The following is an 18,380-nucleotide window of genomic DNA, read 5'->3' on the forward strand; positions in this document are numbered from 1 at the left end:
ACCTTATACACACAAATGTAAGGGATGAATAAGAATATGCACATAATATATAGATGAGCAATGGCCGTGCAGTATATGCAAGATGCAGTAGATGGTATAGAGCAGTATATGCATATGAGATGAGTGATGTAGAATATATAAACATTATTAAAGTGGTGTTATTTAAAGTGACTAATGGTAGGCATAGGCAAGATGCAGTAGATGGTATAGAGCAGTATATGCATATGAGATGAGTGATGTAGAATATATAAACATGATTAAAGTGGTGTTATTTAAAGTGACTAATGGTAGGCATAGGCAAGATGCAGTAGATGGTATAGAACAATATATACAGTGCCTTGCGAAAGTATTCGGCCCCCTTGAACTTTGCGACCTTTTGCCACATTTCAGGCTTCAAACATAAAGATATAAAACTGTATTTTTTTTGTGAAGAATCAACAACAAGTGGGACACAATCTTGAAGTGGAACGACATTTATTGGATATTTCAAACTTTTTTAACAAATCAAAAACTGAAAAATTGGGCGTGCAAAATTATTCATCCCCCTTTGTAGCGCCACCTTTTGCTGCGATTACAGCTGTAAGTCGCTTGGGGTATGTCTCTATCAGTTTTGCACATCGAGAGACTGACATTTTTTCCCATTCCTCCTTGCAAAACAGCTCGAGCTCAGTGAGGTTGGATGGAGAGCATTTGTGAACAGCAGTTTTCAGTTCTTTCCACAGATTCTCGATTGGATTCAGGTCTGGACTTTGACTTGGCCATTCTAACACCTGGATATGTTTATTTTTGAACCATTCCATTGTAGATTTTGCTTTATGTTTTGGATCATTGTCTTGTTGGAAGACAAATCTCCGTCCCAGTCTCAGGTCTTTTGCAGATTCCATCAGGTTTTCTTCCAGAATGGTCCTGTATTTGGCTCCATCCATCTTCCCATCAATTTTAACCATCTTCCCTGTCCCTGCTGAAGAAAAGCAGGCCCAAACCATGATGCTGCCACCACCATGTTTGACAGTGGGGATGGTGTGTTCAGCTGTGTTGCTTTTACGCCAAACATAACGTTTTGCATTGTTGCCAAAAAGTTCAATTTTGGTTTCATCTGACCAGAGCACCTTCTTCCACATGTTTGGTGTGTCTCCCAGGTGGCTTGTGGCAAACTTTAAACAACACTTTTTATGGATATCTTTAAGAAATGGCTTTCTTCTTGCCACTCTTCCATAAAGGCCAGATTTGTGCAATATACGACTGATTGTTGTCCTATGGACAGAGTCTCCCACCTCAGCTGTAGATCTCTGCAGTTCATCCAGAGTGATCATGGGCCTCTTGGCTGCATCTCTGATCAGTCTTCTCCTTGTATGAGCTGAAAGTTTAGAGGGACGGCCAGGTCTTGGTAGATTTGCAGTGGTCTGAAACTACTTCCATTTCAATATTATCGCTTGCACAGTGCTCCTTGGGATGTTTAAAGCTTGGGAAATCTTTTTGTATCCAAATCCGGCTTTAAACTTCTTCACAACAGTATCTCGGACCTGCCTGGTGTGTTCCTTGTTCTTCGTGATGCTCTCTGCGCTTTTAACGGACCTCTGAGACTATCACAGTGCAGGTGCATTTATACGGAGACTTGATTACACACAGGTGGATTGTATTTATCATCATTAGTCATTTAGGTCAACATTGGATCATTCATAGAGCCTCACTGAACTTCTGGAGAGAGTTTGCTGCACTGAAAGTAAAGGGGCTGAATAATTTTGCACGCCCAATTTTTCAGTTTTTGATTTGTTAAAGAAGTTTGAAATATCCAATAAATGTCGTTCTACTTCATGATTGTGTCCCACTTGTTGTTGATTCTTCACAAAAAAATACAGTTTTATATCTTTATGTTTGAAGCCTGAAATGTGGCAAAAGGTCGCAAATTTCAAGGGGGCCGAATACTTTCGCAATGCACTGTACATTAGTAATGGAAAGGAAACATAGACTCTTTGTTTAAGTATTAAAATACTGCTTTTAGTAATACAATTGTAGGCAGAAGTTGGTACAGAGTACATTATAATAGAATATGATAGTTCTCCCAAGTTCTGCAAATTGTCTAAGACATCCTGCAACTCATATAGACTCTCTCAGTCCTCCTTGCGTGAGTTAACCTGGCAACAACATTTTAATAAATCTAACGTTTCCTCTAACAGCAGTAACCATCTTATCAGCAATTAAAAGCTCAGAAGTGGGTTTGACCGAAACTTGACTTTTCATCACAAATATAGTCATAACAATGTGAACGAGTGTAAGCATCTTCTGACAGGTGGCTGGTTTCATCAGGTCTGTGGCAGCCTTGTGTTCTCAGAAAACCAGATGACCACGGTGGGATCCAGACAGGAGGAGTCTGAACATAGACGCCTTCTGATAGTGTCTGAAGGTCACAACTCTCAAAATCAGGTTTTAACACACACACACACACAGAGGTCTCCTGAAGAGGAGACGGCCCCCCCAAAGAAATGCCACCCCACACCATGACTGCCCCACCGCCAAACCGGTCATGCTGGAGGATGTTGCAGGCAGCAGAACGTTCTCCACGGCGTCTCCAGACTCTGTCACGCCTGTCACGTGCTCAGTGTGAACCTGCTTTCATCTGTGAAGAGCACAGGGCACCAGTGGCGAATTTGCCAATCTTGGTGTTCTCTGGCAAATGCCAAACGTCCTGCACGGTGTTGGGCTGTAAGCACAACCCCCACCGGTGGACGTCAGGCCCTCATACCACCCTCATGGAGTCTGTTTCTGACCGTTTGAGCAGACACATGAACATTTGTGGCCTGCTGGAGGTCATTTTGCAGGGCTCTGGCAGTGCTCCTCCTTGCACAAAGGTGGAGGCAGCAGTCCTGCTGCTGGGTTGTTGCCCTCCTACGGCCTCCTCCACGTCTCCTGATGTACTGGCCTGTCTCCTGTTAGCGCCTCCATGCTCCGGACACTACGCTGACAGACACAGCAAACCTTCTTGCCACAGCTCGCATTGATGTTCCATCCTGGATGAGCTGCACTACCTAAGCCACTTGTGTGGGTTGTAGACTCCGTCTCATGCTAACACTAGAGTGAAAGCACCGCCAGCATTCAAAAGTGACCAAAACATCAGCTAGGAAGCATAGGAACTGAGAAGTGGTCTGTGGTCCCCACCTGCAGATACACTCCTTTATTGAGGGTGTCTTGCTAATTACCTATAATTTCCACCTGTTGTCTATTCCATTTGCACAACAGCATGTGAAACTTATTGTCAATCAGTGTTGCTTCCTAAGTGGACAATTTGATTTCACAGAAGTGTGATTGACTTGGAGTTACATTGTGTTGTTTAAGTGTTCCCTTTATTTTTTTGAGCAGTGTATATAGAAAATCAAGAAGGGCTACACCATACCATTATTCTAGATTAATTTTTTTATTGTATTTTTTATTTTACCTTTATTTAACCAGGTAGGCAAGTTGAGAACAAGTTCTCATTTACAATTTATTTATTTTTTATTTTACCTTTATTTAACTAGGCAAGTCAGTTAAGAACAAATTCTTATTTTCAATGACGGCCTAGGAACAGTGGGTTAACTGCCTGTTCAGGGGCAGAACGACAGATTTGTACCTTGTCAGCTCGGGGGTTTGAACTTGCAACCTTCCGGTTACTAGTCCAACACAATTGCGACCTGGCCAAGATAAAGCAAAGCAGTTCGACAGATACAACGACACAGAGTTACACATGGAGTAAAACAAACATACAGTCAATAATACAGTATAAACAAGTCTATATACAATGTGAGCAAATGAGGTGAGATAAGGGAGGTAAAGGCAAAAAAGGCCATGGTGGCAAAGTAAATACAATATAGCAAGTAAAACACTGGAATGGTAGTTTTGCAATGGAAGAATGTGCAAAGTAGAAATAAAAATAATGGGGTGCAAAGGAGCAAAATAAATAAATTAATTAAATACAGTTGGGAAAGAGGTAGTTGTTTGGGCTAAATTATAGGTGGGCTATGTACAGGTGCAGTAATCTGTGAGCTGCTCTGACAGTTGGTGCTTAAAGCTAGTGAGGGAGATAAGTGTTTCCAGTTTCAGAGATTTTTGTAGTTCGTTCCAGTCATTGGCAGCAGAGAACTGGAAGGAGAGGCGGCCAAAGAAAGAATTGGTTTTGGGGGTGACTAGAGAGATATACCTGCTGGAGCGTGTGCTACAGGTGGGAGATGCTATGGTGACCAGCGAGCTGAGATAAGGGGGGACTTTACCTAGCAGGGTCTTGTAGATGAGATAGGGAATTATGGAAAATATTTAGTATTAGACTTTCCATTCATACCATTTTATAAAGTGATAAGACAACAGAAGAAAAGATCATTCACAAAATATTAATCTTCAAATATAAGGAACTGAAACACAAAAGTATTCAATCAACATGGTAGAGAAAAAACACAGCACAGTATGTGGGTATGTGTGGATGTGTTATGATGGAAGGTGGGGTTTGGAAAGTGTGGAGTTAAGTGAGGGAAAATAAAAATGGTTGCAAATCCCAGAGTCCATGTGTGTTTGTGTACAGGGGTTGTGAATGAGAGCTTTCAATTTTGTCCAGATATGGGATATACATTTTAAAATAAATGAATACAAGTTTATTTATTTATTGTCCTATCATGATGGAACGGTCCCCAACCCTATACCCCAGACACCCACTTGACTGACCCATACACTAAGGAGATACAACGACACCAGATGAGACCCAGATGCAGACACAGGAGGCGGATGGTTTGGTTCTCAGAATATGTATTATAACAAAGGGGAAGGCAAAAGGGCAGGTTGAGGGAAGGCAGAGGTTCGTAATTCAAGACAGAGTCAAAAAGGGACAGAACCTAAATCCTTTCATAAACAACTGGACTCAATTATCAATCCTTTCACCTGGGATTATAAAACACACAGGATAGGTTAAAAAACATCTCTGTAAATCCAAGATGGAAGGAGGATTGTCTCTCCTAAATTTGATATTTTATTACTGGACCGCTAACCTCTGCGTTGTTACGTTTCTGCTGGATGACGCACTTCCGTCATCCAGCTGGCTTAGTATGGAGCGTGAGGAGAGTCACCCCTTCTCTATTGGGGCTGTGATTTTGTCACCTGTCAATCTGGAGATGTCACTTTATTGTAACAATCCTATTATACATAGTACAGTCCGAATCTGGAAGCAAATTAAAGTCCACTTTGAGCTTAGACCAATGTCATTCATGCTCCCTGTCGCCAGGAATCCCTCCTTTGCCCCCTCTGACCTTGATAACACCTTTGAGCGATGGGAAGAGTTGGGGATAAGTACCATAGGGGATTTATACATAGAAGGGACCTTTGCTTCCTTTGAGTTGCTGAGGGAAATTTATAATCTTCCCAGAAGTAATTTTTTCAGATACCTACAAATTAGAAACTACGTTAGAAAACACCTCCCAACATTTGGGAATGCTAAACCTTCCAAGTTTGACAGACGCATAAAAATATGCCCCACCTCAGACAAACTGATATTGCGTCTATATGATGCTTTTCAATCTGTTAGCACACCTTCTACAGATGCCATTAAGGCAAAATGGGAGGAAGAACTAGGGACTGACATTTCGGTGACAGACTGGGAAGAGAGCTTGGAGTATATCCACACATGCTCCATTAATTCCAGACATCGTCTCATACAATTCAAGGTATTACACAGATTACACTATTCCAAAACTAAACTGCATAGGATATTTCCTGATACACATTACACTATTCCACTGCCTTGCCCTATGTTCTAGCTTGCATGGTTATTGGTGTGGAATTTTTGGGATCCTCTCTGAAGTTTTGGAGACTTCAGTAGACCGGGACCCGCTTCTGATAATCCTGGGAGTGTCTGAGTCCCTAAACGGATTAACCAACCCCCAAAAACAACTCATCTCTTGCAGTCTCATTTCGGCAAAAAAACTAATCTTGTTGTTTTGGAAAAGGAGGGAAGCGCCCTCTACCAAATTATGGCTCAGTGAATTGGCCAAAACTGTACACTTAGAAAGAATTAGATATATTCTGAACAATAAATTATCAACATTTGATCAAATCTGGCAGCCTTTCCCTCTCCTACTTGCACAAGTCGGCACTGTGAATTTGTAGTTATTAACGCGCTCTCAATTGTAATATCTTTATCTACCTTTGGGCAGCATGTGCTGGCCCTGCCACCGAGCAGTTGGGGGGGTGGGGGGGGGGGGTGGGGGGGGATTAAGTGGGGGGGTGACATCTACCCTCTTTCTTTCTACATGTCCTTGTTCTGTATGTCGTGTTTTGTATTATTTGTTTTGCACCTAGAACTCTGGGTCTTGTTGTTCCTGTCAGCTCTTTTATGTTTAGATAAGAATTGTATATCTGTCTTGTATACCTATACACCACTCTTGTGTGTGTTCAATAAAAAATATTTGAAACATAAAAAGGGACAGAACGGCAGGCAGACAAAGGGCTGTGAGACAGAGGTTTAATCTTAGACACATGGAAATTGGAATGTGCACGGATAGTGCAGGGCAACAGAATAAGAACAACAGTGGGGCTAAAGATTTTAGAGATGAGGAAAGGGCCAATAAAGCAGGGGGAAAGTTTACGGGACTCTGAGGGGCAGATCTCGAGTGGAGAGCCATACCCTCTGCCTGAGACGATAGCAGGGAGCTGGGGTCCGGTGGCGGTCCGCCTGTCACCAATACCTAGAGGTGGTCTTAAGAAGAGCAGACCGGACTCTCTTCCAGGTACGCATACAGCGGCGGACGAACATCTGGGCTGAGGTTATGCTGACTTCTTTCTCTTGCTGAGCGAAGAGCAGAAGCTGGTAACCGAAGGAACACTCGAAGGACGAGAGACCAGTGGCTGAGCAGGGAAGGGTGTTGCAGGCGTAATCCACCCACACGAGTTGCTGGCTCCAGGTGGTGGGGTTGGCAGTGACAAGGCAACGAAGAGTCGTCTCTAGGTCCTGATCGGCTCGCTCCGATTGGCCTTTAGATTTGGAATGAAACCCGGAGGACAGGCTGGCCAATGACCCAATCAGGGTGCAGAATCCCTTCCAGAACCTGGACAAGAACTGAGGACCATGATCGGTGACCAAGTCGACCAGAAGTCCATGGATCCGGAAGATGTGCTGCACCTTAAGCTGGGCCGTCTCCTTCGCTGAGGGCAAATTGGGAAGGGGAATGAAATGTACGGCTTTGGTAAACCTATTCACAACCGTAAGGATGGTGGTGTTGCCAACTGATGGGGGAAGACCAGTGACAAAGTCCAGGGATATATGGGACCAGGGGCGGTGAGGAATAGGGAGTGGTTGAAGGAGGCCAGCCGGAGCTTGCCGCTTCTTGTTCTGTGCGCACATAGTGCAGGCGGCGACGAATGCGGAGACGTCAGGAACCATGGTGGTCCACCAAAAATGATGTTGAATGAAAGCCAGGGAAACTGTATGGACTCACTGTGATTGCCCGACACTCGCAGGTTAATGGGAACCATACTGTGAGTGACCCTGCCAACGGAGCGTCCGTCCAATACACTGGCGTCCATGGGAATGGAGATACCCAGTTCAGATACCAGGTAGCGTCCATGAAGCTCTCGTCAGCCCCAGTCCATGAGCACCTGGAGAGATTTAGACCCGTGACCCCAGAGCAGGATAGCATGGAGATGAGTATAAGCCAGTGTATCCCAAACTAGGTCCTGGGGACCCCAAGGGATGGCTGTTCAGTTTTTTGCCCTAGTACTACACAGTTGATTCAAATAATCAAAGCTTGATGAAGAGTTCATTATTTGAATCAGTTGTGTAGTGCTAAAAAACAAACGTGCACCCACAGGACCGAGTTTGGGTAACGCTGACCTAAGCATTATGAAACTTATATTCAATCAAATAAACCTCAAGTAGCAAATAAGCCATACAGTTTTTGTAGACCAAATTTGACACAACATATTTTTTTCTTGCCAGCGCTACAGACGGCTCTATTGGTCTGCTAATACAGGACTAGTAAAGGCCCAGTGCACAACTTCTGCTAAAAACACGTGTTTTCCAAAACTAAATATAGATGATTAAAAAGTAAATAATCAGATTCTTCAGGGGGTGCTACAGCACCATCCGCAATCCCACTTCCCGCGGTTATGCCTGCTGGAGGGAGTTTATTTATTTAACTAGGCATGTCAATTAAGAACTATTTTTTATTTACAATGGCGGCCTACCAAAAGGCGAAAGGCCTCATGCAGGGATGGGGGATTAAAAATAAATTAAATACTAATATAGGACAACGAGACAACACAGCACAAAACGAGACTATCAAGACCCAAATGCAGACACAGGAGACAGATGGTTGGCGTCTTACATTGTTTTTTTAATCCAAAGGGGTATGCAAGAGAATGGTAGAGGACAGGCAAAAAGGTCCAAACCAGATCAGAGTCCAAGTACAGAGTGGCAGACAGGCTCATGGTCAAGGCAGGCAGAATGGTCAGGCAGGCAGGTACAAAGTCCAGAAACAGGCAAGGGTCACAAGCGAGAGGACTTTAAAAAAATAGGGGGATAAAAGCCAATGAACAGGGAAAAACCGCTGGTTAACTTGGAAACATACAAGACAAACTGGCACAGAGAGACACCTGGAGTGGGTGGAGACAATCACAAGGACAGGTGAAACAGATTAGGGCGTGACAGAGACCTAAGACAACAACACAGCATGGCAGCAACACATGACAACACAGCATGGCAGCAGCACAACATTGTAGCAGCACAAAACAGGGTACAAATGTAATTGGGCACAGACAACAGCACAAAGGCCAAGAAGGTAGAGACAACAATACATCACACAAAGCAGCCACAGGAGGAAGATTTTCTGCAGAGTTGGCTCCTCTCTCTTTACCTCTTCCTCTCTGCTTGAATGCATCCACCTGTTTTGAGGCCCATATTTTTAGCTAGATAAATATATACACTACCGGTCAAACGTTTTAGAACACCTACTCATTCAAGGGTTTTTATTTTAACAATTTGTAGAATAATAGTGGACATTAAAAATATGAAATAACACAAATGGAATCATGTAGTAACCAAAAAAGTGTTAAACAAATCAAAATATATTTTATATTTGAGATTCTTCAAATAGCCTTTTGCCTTGATGTCAGCTTTGCACACTCTTGGCATTCTCTCAAAGAGCTTCATGATGTAGTCAATTGGAATGCATTTCAGTTAACAGGTGTGCCTCCTTAAAAGTTAATTTGTGGAATTGATTTCCTTCTTAATGGGTTTGAGACAGTCAGTTGTGTTGTATCAAGTTTTGGGGGGTATACAGAAGATAGCTCTATTTGGTATAAGTCCAAGTACATACTATGGCAGAACAGCTCAAATAAGCAAAGAGAAATTACAGTTCATCATTACTTTAAGACATGAAGGTCAGTCAGTATGGAACATTTTAAGAACTTTGGAATTTTTTTCAAGCGCAGTCACAAAAACCATCAAGCGTTATGATGAAACTGGCTCTCATGAGGACCGCCACCAGAATGGAAGACCGAGAGTTACCTCCGCTGCAGAGGATAAGTTCATTAGAGTTACCAGCCTCAGAAATTGCAGCCCAAATAACTGCTTCACAGAGTTCAAGTAACAGACACATCTCAACATCAACTGTTCAGATGAGACTGTGTGAATCAGGCCTTCATGGTCGAATTTCTGCAAAGAAACCACTACTAAAGGACACCAATAAGAAGAAGAGACTTGCTTGGGCCAAGAAACACGAGCAATGGACACTAGGCCGATGGACATTTGTCCTTTGGTCTGGAGTCCAAATTGGAGATTTTGGGTTCCAACCGCCGTGTCTTTGTGAGATACGGTGTGGGTGAACGGATGATCTCTGCATGTGTATTTCCCACCGTAAAGCATGGAGGTGGTGGTGTTATGGCGTGGGGGTGCTTCACTGGTGACACTGTCTGTGATTTATTTAGAATTCAATGCACACTTAACCAACATGGCTACCACAGAATTTTGCAGCAATATGCCATCCCATCTGGTTTTGGCTTAGTAGACTATCATTTGTTTTTCAACAGGACAATAACCCAACACATCTCCAGGCTGTGTAAGGGATATTTTACCAAGAAGGAGAGTGATGGAGTGCTGCATCAGATGACCTGGCCTCCACAATTTCCTGAAGTCAACCAAATTGAGATGGTTTGGGATGAGTCAGACCGCAGAGTGAAGTAAAAGCAGCCAACAATTGCTCAGCATACGTTGGAAATCCTTCAAGACTGTTGGAAAAGCATTCCTGGTGAAGCTGGTTGAGAGAATGCCAAGAGTGTGCAAAGCTGTCATCAAGGCAAAGAGTGGCTATTTGAAGAATCTCAAATGTAAAATATATTTTGACTTGTTTAACACTTTTTGGGTTACTATAAATCGATAAATCTCCTGGTAGACGCTGCACTTCCCAGGAGTCACGTGTATCCCCTCTCACAGGCGGAGACGAAGGCTATGGAAACATATGTCTCCGAATCCCTGTGTCAGGGGTACATTAGGTCCTCCACTTCACCCGCCTCCTCGAGTTTCTTTTTTGTGAAGAAGAAGGAGGGAGGTCTACGCCCGTGTATTGACTATTTGTATTGACTATTGGGGTCTGAACCAGATCACTGTTTAGTTCAGATTTCGAGAATATGAACAACTAAGGAATCCTTTTTCACTACTCTCAGGTGTGACCACGTTTACATGCGCACAATATTGCGGATAGTAGTTCATATCCCACTTAAGGTCTTATTCGGGATAAGCTGTTTACATGCACATTTTATATCCCGCTCATGTGTCACACCCTGACCTGAGTATTCTTTGTTTTTTAAATATATTTTGGTTAGGTCAGGTTGTGACGAGGGTGGTATGTGTGTTTGTCTCATCTAGGGTTTTTGTACTGTCTAGGGGTTTTATAGATGGGATTGTTTTATGGGATTGTTTCCATCTAGGTGTTTATGTAGGTCTATGGTTGCCTAGATTGGTTCTCAATTAGAGGCAGGTGTTTATCGTTTTCTCTGATTGGGAACCATATTTAGGCAGCCATCTTCTTTGGGTATTTCGTGGGTTATTGTCTATGTCTAGTTGCATGTTAGCACTATGGTTCATTAGCAGTCACGGTCGTTTGTTGTTTTGTTAGTTTGGTCAGTTTACGTCGTGTTTTTCGTCATCCATTAAAATGATGCATTCACACCACGCTTTGGTCCGCTTCTTACGACGATCGTGACATCATGAGTATCCCTGTATCCATGATTAAACAGAATATTGAAATATAGACACTGACTGTAGGTAGGCCTATAACCTTTCACATGTAGTAATATGCCATTAACTCTTGCAGAATTATCCATTTCTTGCAGTAAAATTATACAAATGTTAATTTTGTCTTGAACAGGAATGGAGAAATATTATTTCAGCATCTCTTGAGAAAATGTGAATACGCATGTAATGTGTTATCTTTGACACCTAATACAAGCAGACAGTATTTCAACCACAAAAATATGCACCCAAGAGGAACTGAGTGAAGTCAGAAACGTGTTTTTATTGTTTTCTCCGGTTTTTTCCCATTAAAACCGGTCAAACTGATGACATTTTGCACAGGACCAATCTTTCCACTGTTTTGGAGTTATTGCGTTTAATCCCCGGTCCCTAAACGAAACAGACACCTTTACCTATTTGAACTAGATTACAATCTCATTCATTCTATTGATGTAAGACATTATTCAGGTGAGAACTACTTCATAGTTTTCTGGGGCAACAAGTTATGACAGAAGAGAAGCTTCATTTATCTAACTTTCGTTGACAAACAAATGGCCTACCAAATGTTGGAAATTATAAGCAGAAACATGTCTAAATTAGATGTGAAAGTGGCCAGTAGGCTCCGCTATAATGTCCTGTGCAGAGTATCAACACAAATTATTATGGAATCATGGTGGATCAAACTGCGCAGGTAGCCGACTTTTTTTAAAGTGATTTGTTTGACAATCACACACCTATGATATGCGAAACTGAGCCTGCGCAGACCGTGAAAAACAATGGTAAAGGCAAATATTCTTATACCTAAACCTCATTGTTATTTGTGGTAAAGGGGATAAGATGGTTACATGCCACAGTATCCCGTCTAAAATCAGCATATCCCAGGCATCTTATCCGGGTTTCTCATAACTGGGATAACTTTTTCGGGTTATTGTAAACGGGATGTGATGTTTATATGACAACTCAAAAATCGAATACTTCAGTACCCGAATAATAACGGGACATTGGTCTGCATGTAAAGGTGTTCAGTGACTTCTCTAACCCCAAACCGCAGGCTGGTCTGGTTGGTCTATTTCAAAAGCGTTCCTGGATGTTGCGCGTATGGGTTTAGAAACTGTGTTACCATCTTGAACGCAACCCTGCTTACGACCGGAAGTGATGTAAAACTAATGAGTCACATTTTGTTCCGAAAACAGCGGTCTCCAGGTCAGAGAGTTTGTTTTTGAAGTATTTCTTGATATTTTGGTCAATTTTCACAAAATACTTGACGATACTCATGTTTATCTATGACGCATATCAGTAAAGCAAGGATTTAATCTGTCCGCTAATCTACAAAAGATCTGCCACTATAACTAGCTAAGGTTAGCTATTTCGATGATTGGTTAGCTAATTTAGCTAGCAAATGTAATGTAAAAAGGACCTGCGTCTTCCGTTTGTAATCAAGCTAGTGCTGAAGGCTATGGCGTGCACTTTGGAAAAGGTTCTTGGCGATGCTCGCACGCTGCTTGAGAGGCTCAAAGAGCACGACACGGCGGCAGAAGGACTGATCGAGCAGTCTGGAGCGCTCAGCCAGAAGGTTCAGGGCATGAGAGAGGTGGGGAATGCCCTTCCAGACAAGGTACATTTGCTATCTTTCGAGCTTGCTGAATACGTATCTAGTATTTTTACTTTAATGGCATATAGATGAGAGCCTTGGATTTATCTGTTCACTGTTCCCCTAGTACATGGAGGAAAGTTCTGAGATACAGGAGTTGTCAAAGTACAAGCCTCACGTCCTGTTAACGCAAGAGAATACCCAAATAAAGGAACTACAGCAAGAAAACCGAGGCAAGACACAATTCATGTTTTATTCACTGTAATATTTTATTCTACCCCACTTTGTCTGAGTCAAATGTCAATGTTTGCAGCACGAGAAAAACAATATAATCTGTTAATATATTACACCAATGTATGTGTCATATATTTGAGGCACATATGTCTGGTAATGTGTTAAATCTCCACAGAACTGTGGCTGTCTTTGGAGGAGCACCAGTATGCGCTAGAATTGATCATGGGTAGATACCGCAAGCAAATGCTACAGCTTATGATGGAAAAGAAGGAGCTGGACACAAAGCCTGTTCTTAGCCTTCATGAGGACCATGCCAAGGTACACACCCTTTCTGTCTACTCAGAATGAATGTAATAACATTTGACATGGGCTCACATTTATGATAAAAACAATTAGCTATGTGTCATGTTTTATTTGTTTGAATTTGTATTCTCATGAAGGAAGTGCAAAGCCAACTGGAGCGGATATGCGAGATGGGTCAGGTGATGAGAAGAGCTGTTCAGGTGGATGACCAGCACTACTGCTCTGTGCGAGAGAGGCTTGCCCAACTAGAGGTAAAAAATGGTTAAATCAAGCAAATTACTATTTTTATTATCTATGACTCTGGGTCAGGGTAAATAAAAATACTATTTATCAACCCATGGCCAATATTCTCATGCATTTAGATTGAAAACAAGGAGCTGCGAGATCTACTGACCATTAGTAAGAGTTCTGTGAGGCCACAGAAGGAAGACTCCAGCCAATCAGCGACAGAGGAAGAAGCCGAACCGGGGACCAATCAGTAATGGACTCGATAGAGAAGATCTCAGTTGCATACTCCTCGCTTCCTCTCCTCGTCTCCTTCTCAAAACCTTTTGAATGAGAAAGCCAGAGGTTCCGCCCCTCTGACATTCTCCTCCAGTGGGTTTTGAGGAGTGAGGACAGTAGGAGTATGCAATCGAGAACTTCCCATAGAGAGGAGTTTGGATTGTTCATGGAGAAGAACAGTTCCCCGGGGCCACAAGACAGGATTGATTACATTTTCACCACCGGTCACCCCTTCCCTTTAAGACAAAGTCCATGTTTTGTGTTGTTAGTTACCATTTAATATATATTTCCAAAGGTGCTCCTGCTGCCCAATGAAGCACTGTAAAGGCACAGAGAAGAGAGAATACTGTTTTTGTCAGGAAAGATTAGCTCCTGTACAACAGTTTTAGTATAGAGGGTGAACTTTTGCATTGGCCAAAGATAATCACATTTGCTTTTTATGGCATGGTCTCTAGCTTTTCATTTTGAGTCATTTGTTCAAATGTACTTGGAACATTGTAGAAATAATCATGTGGTCAATTCACGGGAAACCAAATGCCAACTCTCCCCACATGGTTTAGCAAATGTTATGCTGTCAAACTGCAAGTCTTGATGTTTATTCCCCTGGGCCTGATATGACATCTTGTTGTCTCAAAATGTTTCAAATCAAATTGCGTTTTTCACATGGGCTTACTTATGGCCCCTTAACCAACAATGCAGAGTTTTTAAAACAGTAAGAAATAAAGTCAATCAATTTTCAGTCTGACTTGCTTGTAGCAGATTAACAGTTTGTATCTGTATGTAATTATCTGCTACATTAGAACCATTAGAAATATTTTGTTAATGTCTGTAATTCATGTGTAAAAATATATATATTTTTCATGTCTGGTATAATACTTACATAATGAGTGAGTGTAACATGTTCTTGACATTAGCGTTTGACCATAACTTAGATTTGAGGCTCTTTTTTAAATTTTATTTTTAACAATCCAACAGCTTGACGGACTGTTGTCAAATTGTATATGACATTGTCATCTCAGGAAACTTTCTTGTCATTATTGCAAAAGTGAGCTGTAATTTCTTCAAAGCTTTGATGAGTGAATTTATTAATTTGATGTGTCAAATAAATATTAATCAAATGCCTAATTTTACTGATTTGATTTTTTACAGCAAAAGGAAATGCGGACATTGCAAGATATAAAGCACTTGCTTGATGGATAGATTTGGTGAAAATGTCCTTTTACTCAGGATGACAAATGTTATTTGAATTTCCCAGTTCACTCAAAAGTAATGGCGATCTGAAATTCGGGGCTTTCGCTAGATGGAGACATTGCTTTAAGGTCTTCAATTAAAACGAGCTATCGTGATATTTAGGTTATGGCTCCAGAATCCAGAGCCTGCGTTTGACATTTTTAGCAAGAAAAAAAGTTAAGCTTTTTTCCTGGCATGATTAACTGATGCCTCGCAGAGAGTGCCATCAAACTGGGTAAATAACCCAATTTGTTCCAGAACGTTAGCTATGTTCTGCTTTGCCAGATAATAAAAGCATGCACATGTCTTGATTTGCTGGCTGGCTAGCTAGCTAGGTCTGCTAAAGACTAGTATTGTAGTAGCCAGCCATCCTATTCTCATTATATAGCTATTATAGTAACACAGTAATTTACACTCACTATCAGTCCAGCTAGTCAATTAGCTAGTATGCAGGATGTGCATAACCATATATTTTGCTAGTAGCAGACATCTAATGACATGTCTCACTATATTGCTGCTGTCAGTGTCGTCCAAAAGGGTGTTGAGCTGCATAAGAGTAAGCTAATATTTCCAGGGCTGCCAACTTTTGAAGAAAGCTTGGGAGTCAGATTTGCTATGATAATTTTATTGCCCCCTGGCACAACCCCAAGATGGGGGGTCTGAAAATGTTACTGTTTTAAAGCTCATTTCCTGCAATTCTATGTATTTTTATATGGTTTACACCTATGATCTGAATACAGGTCAATTGTATTCAGAATGCTTTGAACATTAAATGAACACTCAAAATTGTATCACTTTCTTACTTTGTGATTTTTGGGGGATTCAATTTAAAGTATGCACATATTTATTTTACATAATTTTTAGGTTGTTTGAAGTTCGATGGAGACACACTAATGGGAAAAACAGTGGAAGGTTTTAAGCCGTGATTGATTTCTGTTCTCATGTGGAAAGTTGTATGCAACATGTGTCGGAGAGTGTTACCACTACACAAAGGCTCTGCACAGGAAATACTAATATTAATGGTTGATGGCAGTGGGTAACCAAATATAGATTGCAGTCTCCTTGTCCATAGACTGCTTTCAAGGTAAGGACACAAACATTTTGTAATTTGGGTGAATTCTTTAAAATACGTCCGGAAGAAAATCCTGCTTATGCTACAGGAGTGTTGGCCACGCCTGATCAATGTTTCCCAAGTGCTGGGTGTTTAAAAATGCATCTCTGGCATTAGCACCTAATTATAACGTTGTTATAACAATTCTAATGTTATAATGTTGTTATAACAATTAATTTCTCAAAATCACTCAACCTTCAATTTTTTTTAATGAGTATCAGTATTCAGGTAGTTATACAAATAAATACATTTTAATTAAGCGATAATGCCAGAGATGCCGGTGTTTGAGGGATATATTGGCATGGGTGTTGTTCTCTTGGGCCGGCAAACCATGCCAATATATCCTCCAAACACCGGCATCGAGGGCATTGTAACTTTTATACAATGGGTTACCAATATTAAAATAATGATTTACATATTTTCATAAAAAATAAATGTTGATGAATATATTCATACTATTTCATCCCACAAGATATAGTCCAGACATAAATCTAGGGTTGCTACCCAAACTGGCTGGAAGTTCGTTCTATTGGTTCGGTTGCCAGAGACGCGACCCAGTCTTTAAGTCTTTTTGTTTTGTATCTATGGACACGACCCAATCATGCCATACTGGCTGTCAACATTCTTATCCCTTGCTTGCTAGCTAGCCAAATACGGCTAACTTACGTCAAACAGTGCAGCTAGAATAACAACAAATAACATTTGTTTAAGCTGTTTTCTAGTGACATTTATTTGGAATATTTTTATTTTATTTAACCTTTATTTAACTAGGCAAGTCAGTTATGAACAAATTCTTACTTACAATGACAGCCTACCAAAAGGGCCCCTGTGGGGATGGGGGCTGGGATCAAAAATAAAAATAGAGGACAAAACACACATCATGACAAGAAAGACACCACAACACTACATAAAGAGAGACCTAAGACAACAACATAGCATGGCAGCAACACATGACAACACAGCGTAGTAGAAACACAACATGGTACAAACATTATTGGGCAAAGACAACAGCACAAAGGGCAAGAAGGTAGAGACAACAATACATCAGGTGAAGCAGCCACAACTGTCAGTAAGAGTGTCCATGATTGAGTCTTGAATGAAGAGATGGAGATAAAACTGTCCAGTTTGAGTGTTTTTTGCAACTTGTTCCAGTCGCTAGCTGCATCGAACTGAAAAGAGGAGCGACCCAGGGATTTGTGTTCTTTGGGGACCTTTAACAGAATGTGACTGGCGGAACGAGTGTTGTACGTGGATGATGCAGTAGGTATCTCAGATAGGGGGGAGTGAGGCCTAAGAGGGTTTTATAAATAAGAATCAACCAGAGGGTCTTGCGACGGGTATATAGAGATTACCAGTTTACAGAGGAGTATAGAGTGCAGTGGTGTCCTATATGGAGCATTGGTGGCAAATCTGATGGCCAAATGGTAAAGAACATCTAGCCTCTCGAGAGCACCCATACCTGCCGATCTATAAATTACATCTCTGTAATCTAGCATGGGTAGGATGGTCATCTGAATCAGGGTTAGTTTGGCAGCTCGGGTGAAAGAGGAGTGATTACGATAGAGGAAACCAAGTCTAGATTTATGTCCTGAGAGAAGGACAGTGTACCATCTAGCCATACTCCCAAGTAATTGTATGAGGTGGGGAGAGGGGCATTCTTCTTACCAAACCACATTACCTTTGTTTTAGAGGTGTTCAGAACAAGCTTCTTGGACACTAAGAAAGCTTTGTTGTAGAGCGTTCACACAAAATCCAGGGAGGTGCCAGGGGAGTATAAGACTTTATCACTGCAATCTTTGAGAAAGGTAGTTAGCAAACCAGGCCAAAGACCCCTCAGCGACACCAATATAGCCGGCCCACAAGAATGGAATAGTCTACCGTATCTAAAGCTTTGGCCAAGTCAATAAAAATAGCAGCACAACATTGCTTAGAATCAAGGGCAATGGTGACATCATTTAAGACCTTTAAGGTTGCAGTGACACATCCATAACCTGAGTGGAAACCAGATTGCACACCAGAGAGAATACTATAGACATCAAGAAAGCCAGTCAGTTTATTATTGACAAGTTTTTCCAACACATTTGATAAACAAGGCAAAATAGAAATTGGCCTATAACAGTTAGGATCAGCTTAATCTCCCCTTTAATTAAATAAAGGAGGCTGCC

General features: G+C 41.5%; 1 protein-coding gene across 2 annotated transcripts; it reads left to right on the top strand.

The window, feature by feature from the left end:
- The first annotated feature begins 12,278 nt into the window (after positions 1 to 12,278).
- Positions 12,279 to 14,999, top strand: sike1 (suppressor of IKBKE 1). Of its 2 annotated transcripts, none has more exons than XM_021616200.3 (6): positions 12,279 to 12,445; positions 12,684 to 12,857; positions 12,961 to 13,066; positions 13,243 to 13,385; positions 13,508 to 13,621; positions 13,733 to 14,999. In XM_021616200.3, the coding sequence occupies exons 2-6, from the start codon at positions 12,699 to 12,701 to the stop codon at positions 13,850 to 13,852; spliced, it is 642 nt and encodes a 213-aa protein (XP_021471875.1). In that variant the 5' UTR covers positions 12,279 to 12,445; positions 12,684 to 12,698; the 3' UTR covers positions 13,853 to 14,999. The 2 variants fall into 2 exon arrangements, with proteins under 2 accessions (XP_021471875.1, XP_036844197.1); XM_036988302.2 differs by having other exon boundaries at positions 12,371 to 12,445; positions 12,688 to 12,857.
- The last annotated feature ends 3,381 nt before the right edge of the window (positions 15,000 to 18,380 follow it).

The sequence above is a fragment of the Oncorhynchus mykiss genome, chromosome 9 (genome assembly GCF_057628025.1).
Source record: "Oncorhynchus mykiss isolate SJ-2025 chromosome 9, ASM5762802v1, whole genome shotgun sequence".
NCBI lineage: Eukaryota > Metazoa > Chordata > Actinopteri > Salmoniformes > Salmonidae > Oncorhynchus > Oncorhynchus mykiss.

Coding starts and splice junctions, on each gene's coding strand:
- sike1 (XM_036988302.2), top strand. CDS start 12,409: ATGAGTCACATTTTGTTCCGAAAACAGCGGTCTCCAG. Junction 12,858..12,960: donor GGAATGCCCTTCCAGACAAG/GTACATTTGCTA, acceptor CTGTTCCCCTAG/TACATGGAGGAAAGTTCTGA. Junction 13,622..13,732: donor AGAGGCTTGCCCAACTAGAG/GTAAAAAATGGT, acceptor TCATGCATTTAG/ATTGAAAACAAGGAGCTGCG.